The sequence below is a fragment of the Lepidochelys kempii genome, chromosome 3 (assembly GCF_965140285.1).
Source record: "Lepidochelys kempii isolate rLepKem1 chromosome 3, rLepKem1.hap1, whole genome shotgun sequence".
Taxonomy (NCBI): Eukaryota; Metazoa; Chordata; order Testudines; family Cheloniidae; genus Lepidochelys; species Lepidochelys kempii.
The window spans coordinates 49,342,498-49,364,048 of NC_136382.1; the positions used below are offsets into that span (position 1 = coordinate 49,342,498).

General features: G+C 42.6%; 1 protein-coding gene across 6 annotated transcripts in view; it reads left to right on the forward strand.

The window, feature by feature from the left end:
• PRIM2 (DNA primase subunit 2) overlaps positions 1–21,551 on the forward strand; it is a 309,939-nt gene that overhangs the window by 50,002 nt on the left and 238,386 nt on the right. For 5 of the 6 annotated variants that reach the window (XM_073336325.1, XM_073336323.2, XM_073336328.1 and 2 more), the window contains exon 6: positions 19,039–19,134. The exons of the other annotated variant lie outside the window; for it this stretch is intronic. In XM_073336325.1, coding sequence (XP_073192426.1) covers positions 19,039–19,134 — 96 coding nt within the window. The remainder of the gene's footprint in view (positions 1–19,038; positions 19,135–21,551) is intronic. 6 annotated transcript variants of the gene reach the window in all.

A 21,551-nucleotide genomic window follows, 5' to 3' on the forward strand; every position in this document is an offset into this window, starting at 1 on the left:
TGGAGGAATGGCAGCTTTTTCCATGCAAATTTAATTGTGTGTTCCATGATGACAAGGTGGTATTAAAGACCCCAGAATCTTTCTCGTCAAAGAGGAACCCATCTTTTTGTCTCACCAGAGGTCATCCTCCTTTGATGCATAAACTGGGGAATCCTGAGTAGGAGTAGAGAGGTTATTTTATCTCTTTATGTGGCACTGGTGCAACAGCGGGTGGAATTCTCTGTTCAGTTCTGATGTCCATAATTCAAGAGGGATGTTGATAAATTGGAAAAAGTTCAGAGAAGAGCCATGAAGATGAGTACAATATTAGAAAACATGCCTTATAGGCAGTGATGAGCTGCCAGAAGCTCAAGAACCGGTTCCTTCACTCACTCTAGGTCTTCGGTGGCACTTCAGCGGCACGTCCTTCGGTCCCTCCAGGTCTTCGGCACTGAAGGACCCGCTGCTGAAGATCCGGAGTGAGTGAAGGACCCGCCGCCAAAGTGCCGCTGAAGGCTCGGAGTGCTGCTGGGTCAGTAAGAATTCACATGGGAGCTTCCCGAACCGAGAGCTCAGGCGGGATGGACAGGATGGTCCCGCAGGCCACATCCTGTCCGTCTCGCCTGAGCTTCCCCAGCCCTTTAACAACCGGTTCATGCGAACCGGTGCAAACCGGCTCCAGCTCATCACTGCTTATAGGGATAGACTGAAGGAGCTTAACAAAGCGAAGGTTAAGGGATGACTTGATTACAGTCTATAAGTACCTGCCTGGGGACCCTCTATTTCATAATGGGCTCTTCAGTCTAGCAGAGAAAGGTATAACCCAATCTGATGGCTAGAAGTTGAAGCTACACAAATTCAGACTGGAAATAGGGCATACATTTTTGTCAGTTAAGGCAATTAACCCATTGGAACAGTTTACCAAGGGTTTTGGTAGATTCTCTGTCTCCTGCAATTTTTAAAGCAGGCTGTGTTTCCTAAAAGATATGCTCTAGGAATTTGACTGTCTATACTATTATGGTCACCACTTTGTACAAAGTTTATCATAGTCTTGTAAAAGTATGGCTTGTTGAGGTATTTTAAGAGTCATAATCTGCTGAATATCCTTATCCTGTTAAAATATGTGTAGCGTCTCTGTGTGCGAAGTTATAAGATTCTACTGTATGATTGTTACTGAAATATGTTGTAATTCTGGGTAACACCCACAAACCAGTTTTTCAAAGATAAAGACACACTAGCACCCCAGAGAGGTGTTGGCCATCACCTACTTAACAGGCCATCTTCCAGCAGGAGGGAAGATGTAAAGAAGAAATATACATTTCATCACAGGGACAATTCAAACCTCATGTCCACAACATACTGTGTGTCAGTAAGGGTATTTCTAGAGCAAGAAGTAGAATTATAAAGATGAAGGAAAACACTGGACTTCACCTCCTCGCTTCCCTCTGCTCATGACATCAGTAACTATCAAAGAACTGAACTAAGGGGGAGTGGTCCCAGGCTGAAAGAAGACCCAGCCTGTGGAATTTACAACAGCCTATAGTGAGAGACAACATTTTGCTTTTAAAAAGAACAGGAGTACTTGTGGCCCTTTAGAGACTAACAAATTTATCTGAGCATAAGCTTTCGTGGGCTACAGCCCACTTCGTCAGATGCATAGAATGGAACATATAGTAAGAAGATATATACACATACAGAGAATATGAAAAGGTGGAGTAAGAGGCTAATTAAGATGAGCTATTATCAGCAGGAGAAAAAAACTTATCAACTGTCTAAATGGGCCATCTTGATTATCACTACAAAAGTTTTTTTTTCTCCTGCTAATAGCTCATCTTAATTAGCCTCTTACTCCATATTTTCATATTCTCTGTGTGTATATCTATATCTTCTTATTATATGTTCCATTCTATGCATCCGACGTAGTGGGCTGTAGCCCATGAAAGCTTATGCTCAGATAAATTTGTTCGTTTCTAAGGTGCCACAAGTACTCCCATTCTTTTTGCAGATACAGACTAACATGGCTGCTATTCTGAAGCCTGTCTTTTTGCTTTTAAGTTATGTATTAGCTTGCATTTCACTTTTTTCTTTTGTAACCAATACTGATTTTTATGTATCATAATGTGTAATCACTTAAAATATGTCTTTCTATAGTTAAAGTGTATTATCTTAACCAATGTGTATGGATTAATGTGTGTGGGAAACTCCATTTGGGATAACGAGGCTGGTGCATATATAATTTTCCTTTGAAGAAATGATAGACTTTCTATGAGCTTGCATTGTTCAGTGGTGTGTTGAACAGTACGAGACACACAGTTCTGGTGGAGCAAGGCTGGGACTAGGAATTTGTGGGTGTCCTCCTGTATGTGTATGTAATTCATGAGTGACTGGTCAGAGTGCCATGTATTCAGTTGGGAGTGGATTTGCATGCTGAAGGCTGTGTGAGCAGCCCAGGAGTGGATGTTCAGACAGCAAAGTAGTTTAAAAGGCACACCAGGTTAGAAAATTAAGGGAACATAGCTGTTCAGTGGTCCAGATTTCACCCTGGGGGATATCACAGTATTATTTCGGGGATGTTCTCTGGCCTGTGTTACACAGGAGGTCAGGCTAACTAGATGCTCACAATAGTGCCTTCTAGCCGTGGAAACTATCAGTCCTCCTGTCATTCCGTTCAAAGCTACAACATCCTACAGAAAAGCTGTTGTGTGTAGAGCACTAAAAATCTGTATCATGCACACAATCAATAAGAAGATCAGGCTCCTTGTTTGTCTCCTTTTATCCAAAGTGCCAGGGGGTCTGGATATCCAAACAATCTCTAACATTGTTCACATAACTAGCCAAAGAGTTACATCTTGGAAGAGAAAAGGGACAATATATTAAACTTGGGGAGGCATAATTAGTGCCCCCTCATCTCTTGCAATGAGATTTAATGTTTAACAGTAAAATAGTTATATAACTATATATTGTGCATTGTGTGAAGAGCATCTTTATCTCAAGCATCACAGTAGGAATTAAATTTACTTTGATCGCATTGGCTTACATGTTGCCAACACTTTATATTTTCTTTTATGAATAAATTTAAAGCACACAAACCTTGCATCTTAAGTTGTTTTGTTTTTAATCCAAAAATAATTGTACATCACTTTAATTGAATATGCTTGTTTAACTGTTTGAATATGTACCTGAAGAAATTATAAATATTGACTTCTATTATTTCCAATACACATTAAAAGCCTGATCCAAAGTCAATGGAAAGAATGCCATAGTCTTTAATGGGCATTGAACTATTGTGAGAAATAAAATTTCCTTGACTTTTCCACACGTATCCTCTGCAGCCATTTTTGGGTCTCCAAAAAATAATTAAGGTGTAGCTGCAACTTGCTTTGCATTTAATTGACTCTTGAACTAAAAATTCAGTGTATTATAAATTCTTACATTTTACAGAATGTTATAATGACAAAAAAACCACTGAAACATTGTTAGCAGGGATGCATTTTCTATGGAGAATGAATAAGTATAAAAAAAGTATTGTGGCAGAGGCTGTATTTCTACAACATAGCTAAATAAAACTGAGGGAGGATAATAAGGTAACTTAAATAATAATACAAGATGGCATTTGTATGATCCATCTGGATCAAGATCATGTCTGAGGGGTTGATCATGGTAACTTAATCATGAGTAGGGCTCTGTATCTGTCACGAAAGTCACGGATTTTGTGACTTTCTGCGATCTCCAAGGCTTCTGCAGCGGCCAGTGTGGCTGACCGCAGGGCTACCCAGGCAGCTGGCCTGGGGATAGCCACACCAGGCGCTGCCAGAGCAGCTCCTGAGCAGCGGTGGGTTGGCTGTCCCAGTGGCAGCTGGCAGCTGATGCTGCTGGCCTTGGGGGAGGCGGGCAGTAACGGTGGCTCCCAAACAGCAGCCCCCCAGCTAAGTTTTAGTCAGGGGTGTTTATAGTAAAAGTCATGGATGGGTCGGGGCGGTGAATTTTTGTTTATTGCCCGTGACGTGTCCATGAGTTTTACTAAAAATACCCATGACTAAATTGTAGTCTTAATCATGAGTACACCGTTGCCTGTTAGAAGTAGAGAGAACATTCACAAATTTGTTTTTTGGAATATACCTTTTCAGATTTGTTGGTAATACTAAATATGACAGATGTGTAAATAAAGGTAAAACAATCAACTTCAGAAGGTTAATTTCAGAAATGAAATAAGCTGTATTTAACGTCATTTAAGCTGTATTTACATGTGAGAATTTTAAGATTATTTAGGGATGACAATATAAGTAAATTACTTCAGTATGAACTTTGGGGCCAGTCCTGCTTTGTTGTACGTTATGGGGAAGAGGGAGTAATTTGTGAACCACAGTAGGTGTGTAAAGAGGCAGCAATAAAGTTGTGTACTTGTCTGGGCATAAACAGTGCACATTCCTGAACTTTCTTCTACCCATATGCTTCCTAAGTTTGCACCTTGACATGTAAAAGAGTAAAGTTTTTGTGCAGAGTGAGAGTGGCTGTTGGTGGGTCTTCTGACCCCTGAGTTTGGCACACAATAGCTATTTTGGACAGAGTCAGTTACCGTTCATCCATGTTGATGAGGAAAATTTGAGATCAAAAGGAAGAGTGTTTCTTTGTGTGTGAGAAACAAATTGGGCTCTTGGTATTTTAGCTGGGGTTCACATGTCTTTGCTGAGGCACCAGTAGTTTTGAAGGGTGACTGAGTTTGTGGTTTTCTGAGCACTATATCAAGATATTTTGTGGACAAGTGAGATGGTTTCTTCTTCCCCACTATTCTTATTGCTCTGTTGTTTCTCTGACGATAGTTCTGAAGTAACAAGAAGGCAAAGTGAATATAATAAATCTGATTATTAGCAACTGAAGTTTAGAAGTAGAGTTAAATGTAGGAATGTTTCAGAACTAAGAACACATTTCTAACTAATAAGAAAGCTTGTCATAATAAAAATTATATTTCTGACAACCTTAGAAGGGGCTAGAGCTGACCTTCATGATAAGTCTTAAGTCTCAAATACTTCTTGAAAAATGTGTAGCAAATATACCCATTAGGATTTTGGTTCTCTTCTCCTCCTGCTGTCTCTTCCCCTCCCCCCCCCCCCCCGCGTGCTTTCTTACCAACTCATTAACCTCTGCTTATGTTTCTACTTATCTGAGATCAAGCTCTTGTTTAGGACAATATAGGGGCAACTATATTAAATGCTTATAAAAGTAATCTCTAAATGTATTATATGAATAAATGAAGGTGTTTTCAAGTGCGAGTAGAAGGAAGTAGAGATTCATTGCGTCAATTTTAACACTTACCTGTGTGTGTCATTTTTTCCTCGTTCATGAAGACCTAAACCTACCAAATAATGGTAGATCTTACTTGATTCAGCCTGCTAGCATGTAATCGGTTATACCATCTCCACAGAAGTCTGCTGGAGAGTAGAACCTGAAATACCACAGTATTGTGTCTGGCACCATTGTCTAACTTTTACAGAATTTAACACTAAGTATGGCTAAGCACCTACCCTGTGTAACATAACTTTCTTTCCTGATAATTATAGTAATGTGTCCCTGCTGCACTGAGTTTTGTGACCTCTTACGTTACTGGACTCCTATATACTGATTGTAATCCGTTCATTACATTTTTACCTTTAAGTGTATAATGTGCTCTTATATGATTGGGATGTAAAATTATTTACTCTTGAAGTGCAATGTTTTAAAGAGCAAGTTTTTACTCCTGTAAGAAGGCTTCAGAGAGTCTGAGAAAATAAAATACACATTTTGAAGTGGACATGTAGAATGCCCCTTTTTGCTCAGGTTATTGGGGCCATGTGTAACACCAACAGACCCCGGTTGTGGGCGGGCAGGATCGAACCTGGGGCCTTTGGAGCTGAGTGCATGAGCCTCTACTGCAGGGGTCGGCAACCTATGGCACACGTGCCAAACATGGTACGCGAGCCAATTTTTAATGGCATGCTGCTGTCTGCCGGGGACAGTAGCGTGCAATTAAAAAAATCCTGCCTGGCCCGGCCCACTCTTCTCCGCCCCTGCCCACCGCTCTCTCCTTGCAGGGCAGGCAAGCTTCCCCCTCCCCCTGCCTCTTCCCCCAGTGTCCTGGGTTTCTGCCCCTCCTCCTCATCTCCCTCCCTACGGCGGATCAGTTGATGGCCCTTGCTACGGAGGGGAGAAGGAAAAGCAGAGCTGCAGCGCTCTCTGCTCTGGGGACCTTGGGGAAGGGGGTGGAATCGGCATATTCCCTCCAGCCCCCTGTTGTGAGCCGCTCAGGGCAGGGGGCTGGGAGCACCCCCACGACCCCAGCCCACACTCCCAGCCCTCTGCCCTGACCCCTGCATGCCTCTCACACACCCTAAGCCCTCTGCCCTGACCCCTGCACCCCCCCCCACAACCCCAGCCCTGACTCTGGCACCCCCACACCCCATGCCCTGACTCTTGCACCCCCACATCCACATCCCCACTCCCACCCTGAGCATCAAACGGGAGCACCTGCGTACACACACCCACATTCGCACCAAATGGGAGTTGCCTAGGTAAGCACTCTACACCCAAACCTTCTGCCCCAACTCTGAGCCCCCTCCCTCATTCTAGCTCCTGGCGAGACCCTCTACCCCAACCCCCAGCCTGCTCCTTCACCCTTAGCTCAGTGCAGAGAGAGGAAGAGAATGGGTCAGAACCAGGGAGAAAGTAGATACCTACTCTATGTGGACAGGATCGGGACCTCAGACCAGCAGTGGACTGAGCGGCTCTGGGGTTCTGGCTGCTGGCCCCTTGCCAGCCGGGGTCCCAGCTGCAGGCCCCGCTCAGCCTGCTGCCAGCCTAGGTTAACGGAACCCCAGGCCGGCAGCGGGCTGAGCGGGCCGGCGGTGTAAGATCAGCATTTTAATTTAATTTTAAATGAAGCTTCTTAAACATTTTGAAAACCTTGTATACATACAATAGTTTAGTTATATAATATATAGACTTATAGAGAGAGACCTTCTAAAAAACATTAAAATGTAGTATTGGCACGCAAAATCTTAAATTAAAGTGAATAAATGAAGACTTGGCACACCATTTCTTGCTGACCCCTGCTCTACTGCATGAGCTAAAAGCTAACTGGCTTAGTTAGCTAATGCTGTAGAGCAGACTCATTAATCTCTCTCTCTTTCTCTAAGTGGTCTCGGTGCCACTAGATGGGACAGAACACTACGAAGTGTGTGGGTTACACATGCAGCATCTAATTACTTTTAATTTTTAAAAAGGTCACCCTTGGTCTATGTTAAAACTTTTTATTGAATATCTGATGGACATGTAAGTCTGAAAGAAAATTAATGAAGTATTTGATAGCCTTAATTTAGAAACTGGGTGGTTATAAAAAGAGGTTTAAAATATTAATCTTCAGAAGTACTTAATATAATGGGAAGAGTTTTTAAATGTTCCAGTATTTAGAGAAGCTAAAACTTCTGTCAGAAGTTTTATAGTTTGACTTTCTTCATACTTCGACTTAAAAAATATCCCCAAAAACTCATGAGAACTGAAAGGAAAATTATGACCAGTTTTGTGCTTTTTCACTTGATGTACATTTTTTTCTTTTCTGTATGTTAGTTTGAATTAGCATGTTAACTTGGTCTCAAGTATGCTATTAAGTAATTTCTATTGTATTCTGTTTGATATAGGTTCTTACACCAGGCTTATCAGTGTAGAGTCTGAGTGCCTTCCGATAGTGCATTAAACAATGTGACTACACATCTGTCACACATTGGTTTGTCTCATTTTCTGTTCAGCGGGAGAAGGGTGTGCAGTGGGAGCTATCTGTTTTGGTAAGGTGGTTTCTTAAAAGTATACATATTGCTATGTATTTGTTAGAGAAGTTGAGGTCAAAGAAACGTGCCTTGTACTTTGAGAAGAATGTGGTGAGATTTGTGATGGTCCTTGTTCCTGGGAGAGTTCATTCCTCAGTATTGGATCTGCCTCTTAGAAATTTCTGATTTCTGTACAGATGATCTTTGCCCTTCCGGTAGAAAGCTCCATTGAGGCAGAGAAATGTAGTCAACCACAGTCTTTCCCCTGGAGCTTTAGGTTTTTTTTTTAGATATCCTGCGCCCAGGCAGTAGAGTACCTTGAAGATTAGGATTGTGCTGGGCCTAGAATATTCGCTTCAAGTAGATGAGTTTGTAGTTGGCCTTTGGCTAGTTTCTCTACAAGATTACTGAGGAGTGGGAGATTTGATGCTGGGTTGGTAGACTAGGTATCCAGGGTGAGTTTCTTCAGTGCTGGTTGGATTATTGTGTGTTTGAAGGAGGAAGGGAAGATTACTTCTCTGAGGCATCGGCTATTTTGAGCGGCATAGTTGCTCATGACTCTTTTACAAGCCAAAGAGACCATCTGTTGGATTCACAAGTTTGGGTTGAGACTCCCTTGGGATGTCCAGAAGTTCTTGATTAGTGAATGTATTAAACTTTGGGAATGCAGGTGAGGTGCTGGTTAGTGGGTATAGCAGGATCCATGCAGTTTTGAGAAGGATTCCTAAATGTTCAGGATCTTTTGCACAAAGTAGGCTGATTAATCTGCACAAAGCACTGTGAAGAATTTAGGCACTCAGAGGTGATGAAGCAGTTTATCACCCTAGATCAGTAGGGGGTTTCAAACCTTATTTCTGGAGACCCAGTTGAAGAAAATTGTTGATGCCTATGACCCAACGTAGCTGGGAATGGAACTGAGGGCTCAGGGCTGTGGGCTGGGGGTGCAGGCTCTGGGGATGAGGGGTTTGGGGTGTAGGAAGGGGCTCCAGGTTTGGGGGGGCTCAGGTCTGGGTTGGGGGATTGGAGCGCAGGCTTACTTTGGGTGGCTCCTGGTCAGCAGTGCAGCGGGAGTGCAGAGGCAGGCTTCCTGCCTATCCTGGCACCATGGGACCACGCTGTGCCCCAGAAGCGGCTCGCAGCAGGTTGGTCTCCTAGACGGAGGTGCGCAAGCAGCTCAGCGCAGCTCTCACCCGCAGGCACAGGAAACCGGCCAATGGGAGTGTGAAGCCGGTGCTCGGGGCGGGGGCAGTGTGCGGAGCCCCATGGCCCCGCCCGCCTAGGATCTGGACCTGCTGCTGGCCACTTCTGGGGCGCAGCGCGGTGTCAGAACAGGTAAGGACTTAGTCGGGCAGCACCGCTGACAGGACTTTTTAACGGCCCAGTCAGTGGTGCTGACCAGAGCTGCCATGACCCAGTCCATTCCATGCTGCAACCCAGTTCTGGGTCGCAACCCAAGGTTTGAAAACCACTGCCCTAGATACCTTGGTGTGAGATTTGGCAGCTTCATTGGAGGCTGGTAGGAAGGTTCTCTTTGCCTGTAATATGGCTTCAGTGTAGGCTTTAAGGGATTAATTATGTTTTCATCCTGTCTGTATTAGCACCTGTATTGGTGCTCAAGTTTCAGCACTGCCTCATCCCCCATCTTCATCCAGGGGAGCGTATTTGAAAACCAAGGCTACAGAGGGAGGAGGGATGGAGTGAGCAGGGCCTCAGAGAAAGGGGGGGTAGGGGGCGGGGCAAGGGTGTTTGTGTTTTGTGTGGTTAGAAAGTTGGCAACTCTAGACACAAGAATGGTAGAGTGATAAATAATGATGAAGATGAACTCAGTGGGCTAACTCCCCTGCTGATGCACCAGAAAACACACTTAAGCCACAAGTTTTCAGTCCCTTTTTCTTCAGGGCTTTGGTTTCATTTCTTCAGTATAAAACTATCTAACACAAGTGTTCAGCATCTCAATCATGTCCTTTTCCCCTGACTTGGGGATGCCAGCGCCAGCCTTTGTAGTTCCTGCAGCTCTCATTAGCTTTTGCAGGCTTTTGTGAGGACTAAATGATCTTCCAGCTATCACCTAATCCCTGGCCTCCCAGCATCACTCCCTTAAAGAGCCATACCACCCAGTGACAAAAAGGCAGACATAGGGTGATCTGGATCATAAGACAACATCTACAGAATGGAGGACTGTATTCTGGAAAGTAGTGACTAAAAAGGATTATAGTGAACAAGCAACTGATGAGGCACTCCCATTGCAGTGCTATGGCAAAAATGGCTAATGTGATCCTTGGATGTATAAAAGGGAGTCTTCACATCAAGACTGGTAGCTTTTCTGGAAGATGTGCTATAGTAAAACACAAATTATGAGGTTCAATACAGGAGTAACTGGTAACTGGGTAAAATTCTGTGGCCAGTATTATACATGAGGTCAGACTAGATGATCTAATGGTCCCTTCTGGCGTTAAAATCTATCAGTCCCTGACTTGTTGAATTGTAGACATGACCCTAAAGGCAGCACTTATCAGTCATGTCTTTATGGAGGCATAACAAAATACAGTATCTGAAACTGAATTGCTGGAGAGCAGCTTGTGTATTAAGGGTTTTTAGCTAGCCTATGCTTTGTTCGCTGTACTTACAATTTGTACAATAGAGAACACAACTCTGCTTTTTTTTTTTTTTTAAAGGAAGAATGAACAAGTGTTTCTCGCAAACAGGTTAACTATATCCTGTTAAACTAGGAATGTGATTTTTTAAAATGCATCTGCAGCTGTTGAGTTTTATTAAAAAAAAAAAAGGTCTTTTCTTTAAATATTTATTTATTGAAAAGTGAATGGAAAACAAAGATGTAAAATATGTAATATCATGTGGTCAACTAAAAGAATTTTCTAAAGATGGACAATGACTAGAAAATGAAGCTTCAGAAATATTAAATGAAACTTGGAAAACAGAGTTTAATAAAAAGAACAATTACATATTTAGAACAGTTTAGAAGCTGAAATAGTAACCCACAGAACGATTTAATGTCCAGCAATAATAAATAGATGATTGGGCTTAATTATTCATAGTGATGGGTGCTGCAAAGACTTTTAGATACTGGAGTTTGTGATTTTAAATCTAAAGCCTTTTGTTTGTTTGTCTTTATACTGTGAGATAAAGACATCCAAAAAGTTGTGCCCTGAGCAACATCTTAAAAAACCAAAACAACCCCCCACCCAAAAAACCCTCTGCGATATCTCCTCTGTGTGGTTTCATTGTATGAAGTACCTTGAGACATTTTGCTTGCTAAGAACCAAAGTAGGATAGAAACTACAAAATCAATGTATCCTATTAGTTATAAAATATTACTTTGATTAAATCTCCATTTTGGTAAAAATTAAATATAATTCACAGACAAAAGTTAAGGTTCAAAGTATGTTTTGGTGGTGTCCAACCAACATTTATAAGCAGTATGCATCCGATGAAGTGCCACAAGTACTCCTTTTCTTTTTGCGGATACAGACTAACACGGCTGCTACTCTGAAACCAGTATTAGACTGTTACTATCTGTGCAAATATATTACAGCTTTATAAAATTGCTAGTGTTAGAATGTCTGGAAATGAACAGCTGAAAGGTCCAGCCAATTGTATACTGCCGACCCTCACCCCCCATTTAATTATTTATTTACCCATCATCCTGCTCAAGTTATACCTTTCACCCTGAACCTTCACTTTGGTCCCTGGTTTTGTTCTAAGAATAGCAATATTCTGTTTATATATGGAACTGTAGTAGAGAGATTGACCAGGATATAATTCCATAATCATTGTCAGTGTACTGTAAGTTGTCATAGTGTGTTGTGTCGGTGGAGTAGTAAAATATTTGTATGAACTAGAATTGGAATGATCTGCTTGAAGTTATGAAATATTGTGATGGTGCTTATATAAATATATCTAAATCTTGCAAGTTTATTATCAGTATTGTGTAGAAACTAACATGTTTTTGAAATGATTGGTTTAATATGGAGTTGTATTGGTAATAGAACTAGAAAATAAGATCTTTAATTTTGTGTCTAATAAGATTGAATGGGTGATTGAAGTTGAATGAGGTGATAAAAAGAATGGTATGGTGCTGCTGAGCTATTTGTGTTCTATTGTTCTTCATATTAAGACATTATTATTTATATTACTGCAGTGCCTAGGAGCATTCTAACATTTGCATATCCAAAAAGATGTGCATTTTGTAAAGAGTGCTAGATTAACTGTATGGCATACGAAGCACATGGTGCAATGTAACTTTTTTTAATAAAGATTTTTATATGGGAATTCTCCAGGTTTTTTTTTTTTTTTGGAATGAGCATTAAGAGCATCAATTGGATTGGTATATGTGGACCACAGAATGGATGCTCTGATCAAACAATCTTATGAAGTCCATCAAAATAAGGGTCCCTCCTGCAGAATTCTACAAGTCTGTATGCAGTGAATGAAGGGGAGAGGATTTTATCTGTACTGAAACTTTAAACATTTAGTTCTCAATCTAGAATTTTTTGGAGCATTTAAAGTTTTTTTTATTATAGATGACTCTGCATTTTCCTACACTCCTCCACACTTGCTTGTCCCTTGAACCTCTCTTTCATTGTCCCTTCCTCACCACCTCCACATCCCCAGAAAGTATCTTGCTTCCCACATTCCAGAACTGGATAACATCCAGTCCACCTATGTTAATAAATCTTGGAAAACTGATGTTTTCTGCAGAGAAGAGGGGGAAAAAAATTCTTTTGCTAATATTTTAAAAAGGTAGGTGGGATGACCTGGGTAACTATAGGCCAGTCAGCAGATAGTGATCTTGCAGAAAATAATAGAATGGGTGATGTGACTCTATTTTATTCTTTATTTTTTATTGATGATTAATGCCAATCAGCATGCTTAATGGAAAAATGTCACCTTTAAACTTGATGATGATCTTTGACAAGATTACAATTTGGTGACTATAACTGTACTGATATATTATTAGACTTATATATGGTGTCTAAGTAACACCCGTATTCTGATTTGAAATTGGAATTACACAATGTCAATACTGCAAATATTAAAGGGATTTAAAGATTGTCTGAGATCTCAAAACATAAATTATTTGGGAATCACCAATGAGAAGTGATGTCTCTTGTGTGTGTGGGATTTTTCCAGTGATGAGCTGCCAAAATCTTAACCGGTTCCTTCCTCACCCCACGAGGGGGTCATTGCCCCCCCACCTCCGGGACTCCTGCCCCATCCACGCCCCTCCCCTGTCCCCTGACTGCCCCCAGAACTGGGCAGGAGGGTCTCGTGGGCCACCGTAATGTGTGCCCACCCTGCCCCTAAGAGCCAGAGGGACCTGCCGGGGGGTGAGTTGGGGAGTCCCAGCGGTGCTTACCTGGGGCAGCTCCCAGGAAGCATCCGGCAGGTCCCTCTGGCTCCTGGGGGTAGGGTAGCGTAGTGGCCGCTCCCCCCACTGATCACATCAAAAGTGGCACCTTAGGCGCCGACTCTGTGGGTGCTCCGGGGCTGGAGCACCCATGGGGGAAAATTTGGTGGGTGCAGAGCACCCACCAGCAGCTCCCCACCCCGCACCCAGCCCCAGCTCACCTTCACCTCCTCCCCTGAATGTGCCACCCCGCTCTGCTTCTCCACCCCCCCATCCCCCCCCGGCTTCCCGCGAGTCAGCTGTTCACGTGGGAAGCCTCGGAGGGCTGAGAAGCAGGCGGTGGCTTCAAGCTCAAGCCCAGGGTGGAGGAGGTAAGCTGGGGCGGGGAGCGGTTCCCCTGCGTGCACCCCTGGGTTACTTGCTGTGGTGCGGGTGGCCCTCCTCATGCCCCCTGCCCCAGCTCACCTCCTTCTCCATGGGCCTGAGTGTGAAGCCGCTGCTTGCTTCTCAGCGCCTGCCCCCCGGCTTCCTGCGTGAACAGCTGATTTGCGGGAAGCCGGCAGGGGGTGGGAGGTGGAGAAGCAGAGCAGGGTGGCGCATTCAGGGGAGGAGGCGGAGCGGAGGTGAGCTGGGGCCGGGCACAGGGTGGGGAGCTGCCGGTGGGTGCTCTGCTGGAGCACCCGTGGAGTCGGTGCCGAAGGCGCCACTTTTGGCTGGTGGTTTAAGTTAGTAGCCCTTTTAGAACTGGTTGTCCCTCGCGCAACAACCGGTTCTAAAAGGGCTTCTAAATTTAACAACTGGTTCCAGCCTACCGGTGCAAACCGGCTCCGGCTCACCACTGGGTCTTTCAGTACCTGGCTCTCTGCCCAGTGCTATTTCATATTTTTACCAGTGATCTGCAAGAAAAATGCAAAAACATTGCTGACAGCTTGCAGATGACCCATGGAGTGGTAAATAATGATGTGGGCAAGCCATTAATAGAGGGATGTGGATAGCTTGTGAAATTGGGTGCAGACCATCAGCAGTTTTTTTTTAATAAGGGCAAATTAAAGGATAAGAATTAAGAAGGGGAATATAATTCTGATACACATTATTTTATGAAAAACAGATCTTGCTGAACAAATGTGATATCATTTTTTGCGATTACAAGTTTGGTTGGCAAAAGTAAATCTTTCTTTTGACATAATATACTTGGACTAATGTAAGAGCCAAGGTAGGTGAGGTAATATCTTTTATTGGATCAACTTTTTTTGGTGGAAGGTACAAGCTTTTGAGCTACACAGGACACTCCTTCACTTTTGGGGAGAAGGTAATCAGTTTTTGAGCTAAATACAAGTTGGGACAGATTGTCAAGTATAAGGGGTAAAGCATGTCATAGGAGGCCACTTGAAATGAAGTAGATCAGAGGTTCTCAAACTTCACTGCACTGTGCCCCCCTTCTGACGACATGCCTAGTTTATCTTGGATTGGGAGTATTTGGATTTTTAACACATGTAGCAGCTTTTACAGGATGACTAGCTTAATCACCAAAATCTCCAAGAAAATACAGGTCAAAGATATTTAATCACAGCCTTACTTAATGTTTCAACATTTCAGGGTGGGACTATTTCTGTAAATCAATATGCAAAAACATACTGTGCTATATAAATATTTTAATGATGTCTGTGTCAAGCTGTCTGAAGTAGCTTATGAGCATGAGTGCCAACCTGAAGGCAGACTGTCAAGAAGCAGGGCACAAACCCCAAATTGATTGAGTTCTATACTTAGATTTTACCAACCAAGTAACAAGTGTGAACTCCTCAAGCACTATAGTAGCCCAACCATGGAGTCACAGACAGTTCTCTTGGGTACTTCGGTCTATCTTGCCACCCAGGCAAGCTTGCCTTTGTGATAGATGGTCCCTTACACCAAAATTTACAATAATATTCAGGTTAATCCCAGTCCCAAAGGATCGCTTACTCTAGGTCATTTGAACCTTAGACCTCACACCAAAGACAACCCCTATAGCCAGTTCTGTAGTGAATGAACTAAAGTTTCATTAACTAAGAAAAAGAAATAAGTTATTTACAAGGTTAAAGCAGATAAACATACACACACAAATGAGTCAGGTTCCAAAAGGTCACAGAAACTGCTGTGATGTGCAAGCTTTCTGTGTCCTCTAGAGCTGAACCAAGCCAAGCAACTTGGGGATCCATTGCTTAGAAATATTGCCCTCTCAAAATTCCAAGCAGCATAGTGATACAATTCCTTCCTGTCATGGATTTTTATTCCCTTATCCCACAGTTCATACTGATGGGACAGGTGTTTGCACCCCTCTCCTCTTCGTGTGTGTGGTGTTTGGGCATCAAACTTTGATGTTTCACAATGGCTCATTTGGTTTCAATGGGTCTCCTTGAGTACAGGACTAGCACTTTAATGCTTCTTCCCTATTTGGTGAGTTACAGATTAGAGAGGTTTACAATGCAAACACTCAGTATAACTTTATACCATGTGATACGGATGTTATAAGTGAGATCAATACATTCAGCATCCTACAAGCATTTCATCAAGTCTAAACACATTCTGATAAACTTAACATCTATTTTATCAGTGCTAACCCACAGGTGAGCCAGATTGGTTTCCAGCTATGCATTTCTCAGTGTTGAGTGAGACCTAGGAGCCTTGGCGTAAGTTGGCTGCACACAAACCTAAACTAGTAGGCCTCACTTCAGGCTTACTAGCATCGATTAGTGTCCCTTTCAGGGTTGACTGATTTTTATATCACCAATTTGAGCCATGTTTTAGATTAGCAAGCAGAAAACCTTGATTTAAATAATTGATCTTAATGTGTTGTGTTATGACTTCCTGTTTTCCTTAAGAGAGAGGTTCCCATTGGTTGGTATAACAATTAAAATATTGATTTGATTATTTACAATTAAATATAGCTTTTACATTAGTTCAGTACATCTTACTAACCAGGAGGATGCACTATAGCTATACACACTTATTTAAGCAATTATATAGCTTTAGCTTAACAAATATTTAAATTTTTAATTGCTAAGTTTTTTTTGTTATATTAAAAATGTATTTATTATTTGAATAACTTTTTAGTCATCATTTGTGTCAACCTGCATCAAAATGGAAATTGCAATTAAATTAACCACACAAAATGAATATCTTTAAATTGTTTTGTTTGTGAAATAAAACTATTTCAAATATTCTGGATACATAAGAAAAAAATTACTTCTGCTAAGCTTTTCCATGTGACAACTGAAAGTACTGACATTTGGGGGGAGGGGAAGTATAATGCCAGATTTCATTACATTGTGAAGACTGAAAATGGTACAGATACTTAATGCAGAACAGGGTATATAGTGCCATGTTTATAAAGTTTGACCTTAAAAGTTAGCTGAATATATTTTTCCCAATTCCGCAAATGAAGAAGCAGACCATAACTCATTAAATGTGAAAAGGTATTGTCATAAATGTAAAGGGAAGGGTAAACCCCTTTAAAATCCCTCCTGGCCAGAGGAAAAATCCTCGCACCTGTAAAGGGTTAAGAAACTAAAAGTAACCTCGCTGGCACCTGACCAAAATGACCAATGAGGAGACAAGATACTTTCAAAAGCTGGGAGGAGGGAGAAAAACAAAAGGTCTGTGTGCGTCTGTGTGATGCTTTGGCTGGGGACAGAAGAGGAATGGAGTCTTAGAACTTAGTAAGTAATCTAGCTAGGTATGTGTTAGATTATGATTTCTTTAAATGGCTGAGAAAATAGCTGTGCTGAATAGAATGAATATTCCTGTCTGTGTGTCTTTTTTGTAACTTAAGGTTTTCCCTAGAGGGATTCTCTATGTTTTGAATCTAATTACCCTGTAAGGTATTCACCATCCTGGTTTTACAGAGGTGATTCTTTTTTACTTCTATTAAGTCTTCTTGTCAGGAAACTGAATGCTTTTTCATTGTTCTCAGATCCCAGGGTTTGGGTCTGTGGTCACCTATGCAAATTGATGAGGATTTTTACCAGACCTTCCCCAGGAAGTGGGGTGCAAGGGTTGGGAGAATTTGGGGGGGGGAAAGAAGTTTCCAAACTACGTTTTTTCAGGAACCCAGATAAAGTTTGTTGGTGGTAGTGGAAGTCCAAGGGTAAAATAGTTTGTACCTTGGGGAAGTTTTAACCTAAGCTGGTAAAAGTAAGCTTAGGAGGTTTTCATGCAGGTCCCCACATCTGTACCCTAGAGTTCAGAGTGGGGAAGGAACCTTGACATGGTGGCAGAGTGATGGGATTAACTTGAAATCCTTTTGAGATCAATTTGAGATTTTTTTCAACCAGAAATACAGATTTTAAAAAGGAAATTTTTTTTTTTCCTTTGGGGCTGCTGGAAAGGAGGTCCAACTGAAAGCAGCTAGTTTTTTCTCTGCTTTGGGGCCAGAGTAGAGACAAAAGGGAATTACCTTTGTGAATTGCAGGTTTTCTTTGCCTGGAGGCAGAGTAGTTAACCTCCTGCAGGGAAATTCAATCTTTACAAACCTGAGGTTTTTTCCCCTAAAAGTAAATAGGGGGGTGTTCTACCCATTTGCCTGGAGACAAAAGTGGAAGGGTTTTTTTTTTTTTAGGATTTTGATTTTTTTTTTTTTTTTACAAGGAGCACAGATATGAAAAGGAAATTTTTTCCTTTGGGCTGCTGGAAAGCAGGTCTCCAACTGGAAATAGTTGAAAGCTTTTTTGCTTTGATTTGGGGCCAGAGCAGAGACAAGGGGAATTGTCTTTTTCTGTAGGCTTACAATCACTATCCGAGAATAGGTATCCTATTCCAGCACAGCAAAATTTTACAAGCCAAGTTTTGTTTGTTTTTATTTCTAAACCTCGGGTGTAAAGTTAGTTAAAAACAGAGAGGTTAGGATGACAGACTCCACGTCTCAACAAAAGCTGGAATTAGCCAGTTTTGAGCTGAGGCCGCAGCTCAGTGGAGCCTTAGCTGAGGTGGCGGCTGAAATGCCTAAAGAACACATGAACAAGTATGAACTGTTTAAATCCAAGGCGAGAGTCAGAATGGGGATAACACCCGAGCATTCTCGTTGGAGGTTCAGAGCCCTAAGGTGGAAACCAGACGTGTCATTTACCCTACATGCCTACCACATTGTGAAACATTGGGATGCCTGGATATCAGGAGCAAGTGTTGAATCTCCAGTAAATTTGCCCTTCCTAATGTAAATGGAACAATTCTTAGAGGGTGTTCCTGAGGAAATAGAAAGAGACATCCTAGATGGGAAACCCAAAACTGTAATTGAGGCAGGAGAGATTGGAGCCAGATGGGTGGAGGTGGCAGAGAAGAAGAAAACTGGTCGCAGTTGGAGCGGAGACCAGAAGGGACAACCCCAGACCACACCCTATTACCCGGGGCCACCCAAGGCCCCACCTACCTCCCAAAGAACCCTCCAGACACCTTATCGTCCCACTACCTTGTTCTCCAGCAAAACCCAGGACTCCTGGGTTTTGGGCTCCAGGGTTGAAAAATTACCCTGTAGACATTCAGGCTCAGGATGGAGCCCAGGCCTGGGACACTGCTAGTATTGAGGGTCCCAGAGCCAAACATCTATGCAGCAACTTTTAGCCCTGCAGCCTGAGCCCTGCCATGGGGCTTTTATCACCATGTTGATGTATCCTTAATAGAGTTTTGTCCTCCTCTGAATTCTTCCCAGTCATGTTTTACTGTTCAGATGTTTACCAAGTAACACTTTTTCTTAAAAATGTTGTGGTGATCTTTTTATTGGTTACCGAGTTATTTTGGTTTTTTTCAAACTGAAAGGATATCATACTTATTATTACTGAAAACATAAACTCTTGATTAGTTCATGTAAAGAAATGATATCTAAAATGTATAATCAGTCTAAAAACACAACTGTTTTTGTTTTAGATTAGCAAAGAAGTGAAAGAAAAATTTGCAGTCCAACTGCGAAATTCAACTCCTGGCCTAGGTGGAACTAAAGTAGAAGAACTGGAATTTTATAAGGTAAGTTAAAGCTGATGGAAATTGTGTAACAATACTTAGTGTAAATGTCACAATTGCATGTTGTCTCCACCTCCTTAAACTAGGGATGTAACATGTTAACTAGTAAGCATTAGTCTAACCCAGGGGTGGGCAAACTTTTTTGCCCGAGGGCCACATCTGGGGGGTTGGGGTGCAGGAGGAGGTGCGGCAGGGACTTAGGGTGCAGGAGGGGTGCGAAGTGCAGCAGGGCGTTGGGGTGCAGGACGAGTGCGGGGTGCGGGCTCCAGCCTGGCGTTGCTTACCTGCAGCGTCACCGGGGTGGCAGCAGCACGCAGTGGGGCTAAGGCAGGCTCCCTGCTTGCGCTGGCCCTGCTCCGCTCCCAGAAGCGGCCGGCACCATGTTCCTGTGGCCCCTGGGGTGGGGAGGTGGGCAGAGGGCTCCATGCTTTGTCCTCTGTGGGTACCTCCCATGAAGCTCCCATTGGCCGCGGTTCCCCGTTCTTGGCCAACGGGAGCTGCAGGGGGCGGTGCTGTGGTGCCGGCCGCTTCCAAGAGTGGCGTGGGGCCCGTGGCGCCACGGGGGTGGCAATCCTGCACGCTGGATACAAAGCCCTGACGGGCCGGATCCAGCCCAGGGGCCGGAGATTGCCCACCCCTGTTTAACCGGTTAACCCACGTTAACCTGCAGGCTGGCCGGCTCAACGGCCCCGCACCACCCGGAGCATGCCCGGTCCCAGCCCCGGCCAGCCCTTTAACTGGTTAACCGTTTAAATGAAATATTTTTTAATTGTTTAAATGGTTAACTTTTAAAACGATATTTATATTCCTACCTTAAACCCTAAGGTTCCCAACTTAGGTTATGTGGTTCAACTGTTGCCTATTGATTCTGCTATTTGAATTATCTGGTGCTGAGGAGCTCCTGTTTCTGGCAGGAAGAATTTTTAGGATGAGGAAATCCTTTACTAATGGGAAGTGGAGTGTAGTCATGGATTGCTGATTACAGTGTCTTTCCACCTGACTCTTCAAACTGGTTTTCAGTCTTGAGTCTTTGATGTGTTGTACTTTTCCCTTTCCTTTTCATAGAATCATAGAAATGTAGAGCTGGAATGGACCTTGAGAGATCATGAAGTCCAGTCCCCTGCACTGAGGCAGGACCAAGTAAACCTAGACTATCCTTTACAAGTGTTTGTACAACCTGTTCTTAAAAACCTCCAATGATGGGGATTTCACAACCTCCCATGGAAGTCTGTTCCAGCGCTGAACTACCCTTATAGTTAGAAAGTTTGTCCTAATATCTAACCTAAATCTCCATTGCTGCAGATTAAGCCTATTATTTTTTGTCTTTCCTCCTGTGCACAGTGAGAACAATTGATCAGTCCTCTTTGTAACTGCCCTTAACATATCTGAAGACTGTTATCAGGTCCCTTCTCAGTCTTCTTTTCTCAAGACTAAACGTGCCCAGTTTTTTAATCTTTCCTCATAGGTCAGGTTTTCTATACCTTTTATTCTTTTTGTCACTCTTCTTTGGACTCTTTCCAATTTTCCACATCTTTCCTAAAGTGTGGTGCCCAGAACTGGTCACAGTAGTCCACCTGAGGCCTCACCAGTGCTGAGTAGAGTGGGACAATTATCTCCTTTGTCTTACATACAACACTCCTGCTACTACTCCCCAGAATGGCATTTTATAGGCATAGTCTCCACTCCCATTATTCACATCATTAATAAAAATATTGAATAGTACCGGACACAGGACTGACTGCTGTGAGACCCCAATAGATATGTTATCCCAGTTTGAAAGCGTATCATTGATGACTACTCTTTGAGTACAGTCTTTCAACCAGTTGTGTACTCACTTTGTAGTAATTTCATTTAGACCGCATTTCCCTAGCTCGCTGATGAGAATGTCATATGTGACTGTGTCAAAAGCCTTACTAAAATCAGTATATATCATGTCTACTGATTCCTCTCTATCCACCAGACCAGTGATCCTATCAAAGAAAGAAATTAGGCTTGCTTGGCATGGTTTGTGCTTTACAAATCTATGTTGGCTATTCTTTATAGCTCTATTATCCTTTAGGTATCTACCAGTTGGTTGTTTAATAATTTGTTCCGGTATTTTCCCAGGGACTGAAGTTAGTCTGACTAAGCTGTAATTCTCTGGATCCTCTTGTTTTCCTATGTAAAGACAGAGTGTTTGCCCTTCTCCAATCCTTTGGGACCTCATCTGTACTCCATGAGTTCTCCAAGATAATTGCTAACGGTTCTGAGATTGCTTCAGCTAATTCCTTAAGTACCCTAGGATGAATTTCATCAGGCCCTGCTGACTTGAGTATATCTAACTTTATTTAAATATTCTTTAATCTGTTTTTTCCCTCTTTTGGGAAACATTTCTTCTCTGCCAGTCAAGACACTCAGAATCTTTCAGCATCCTCCCCTCT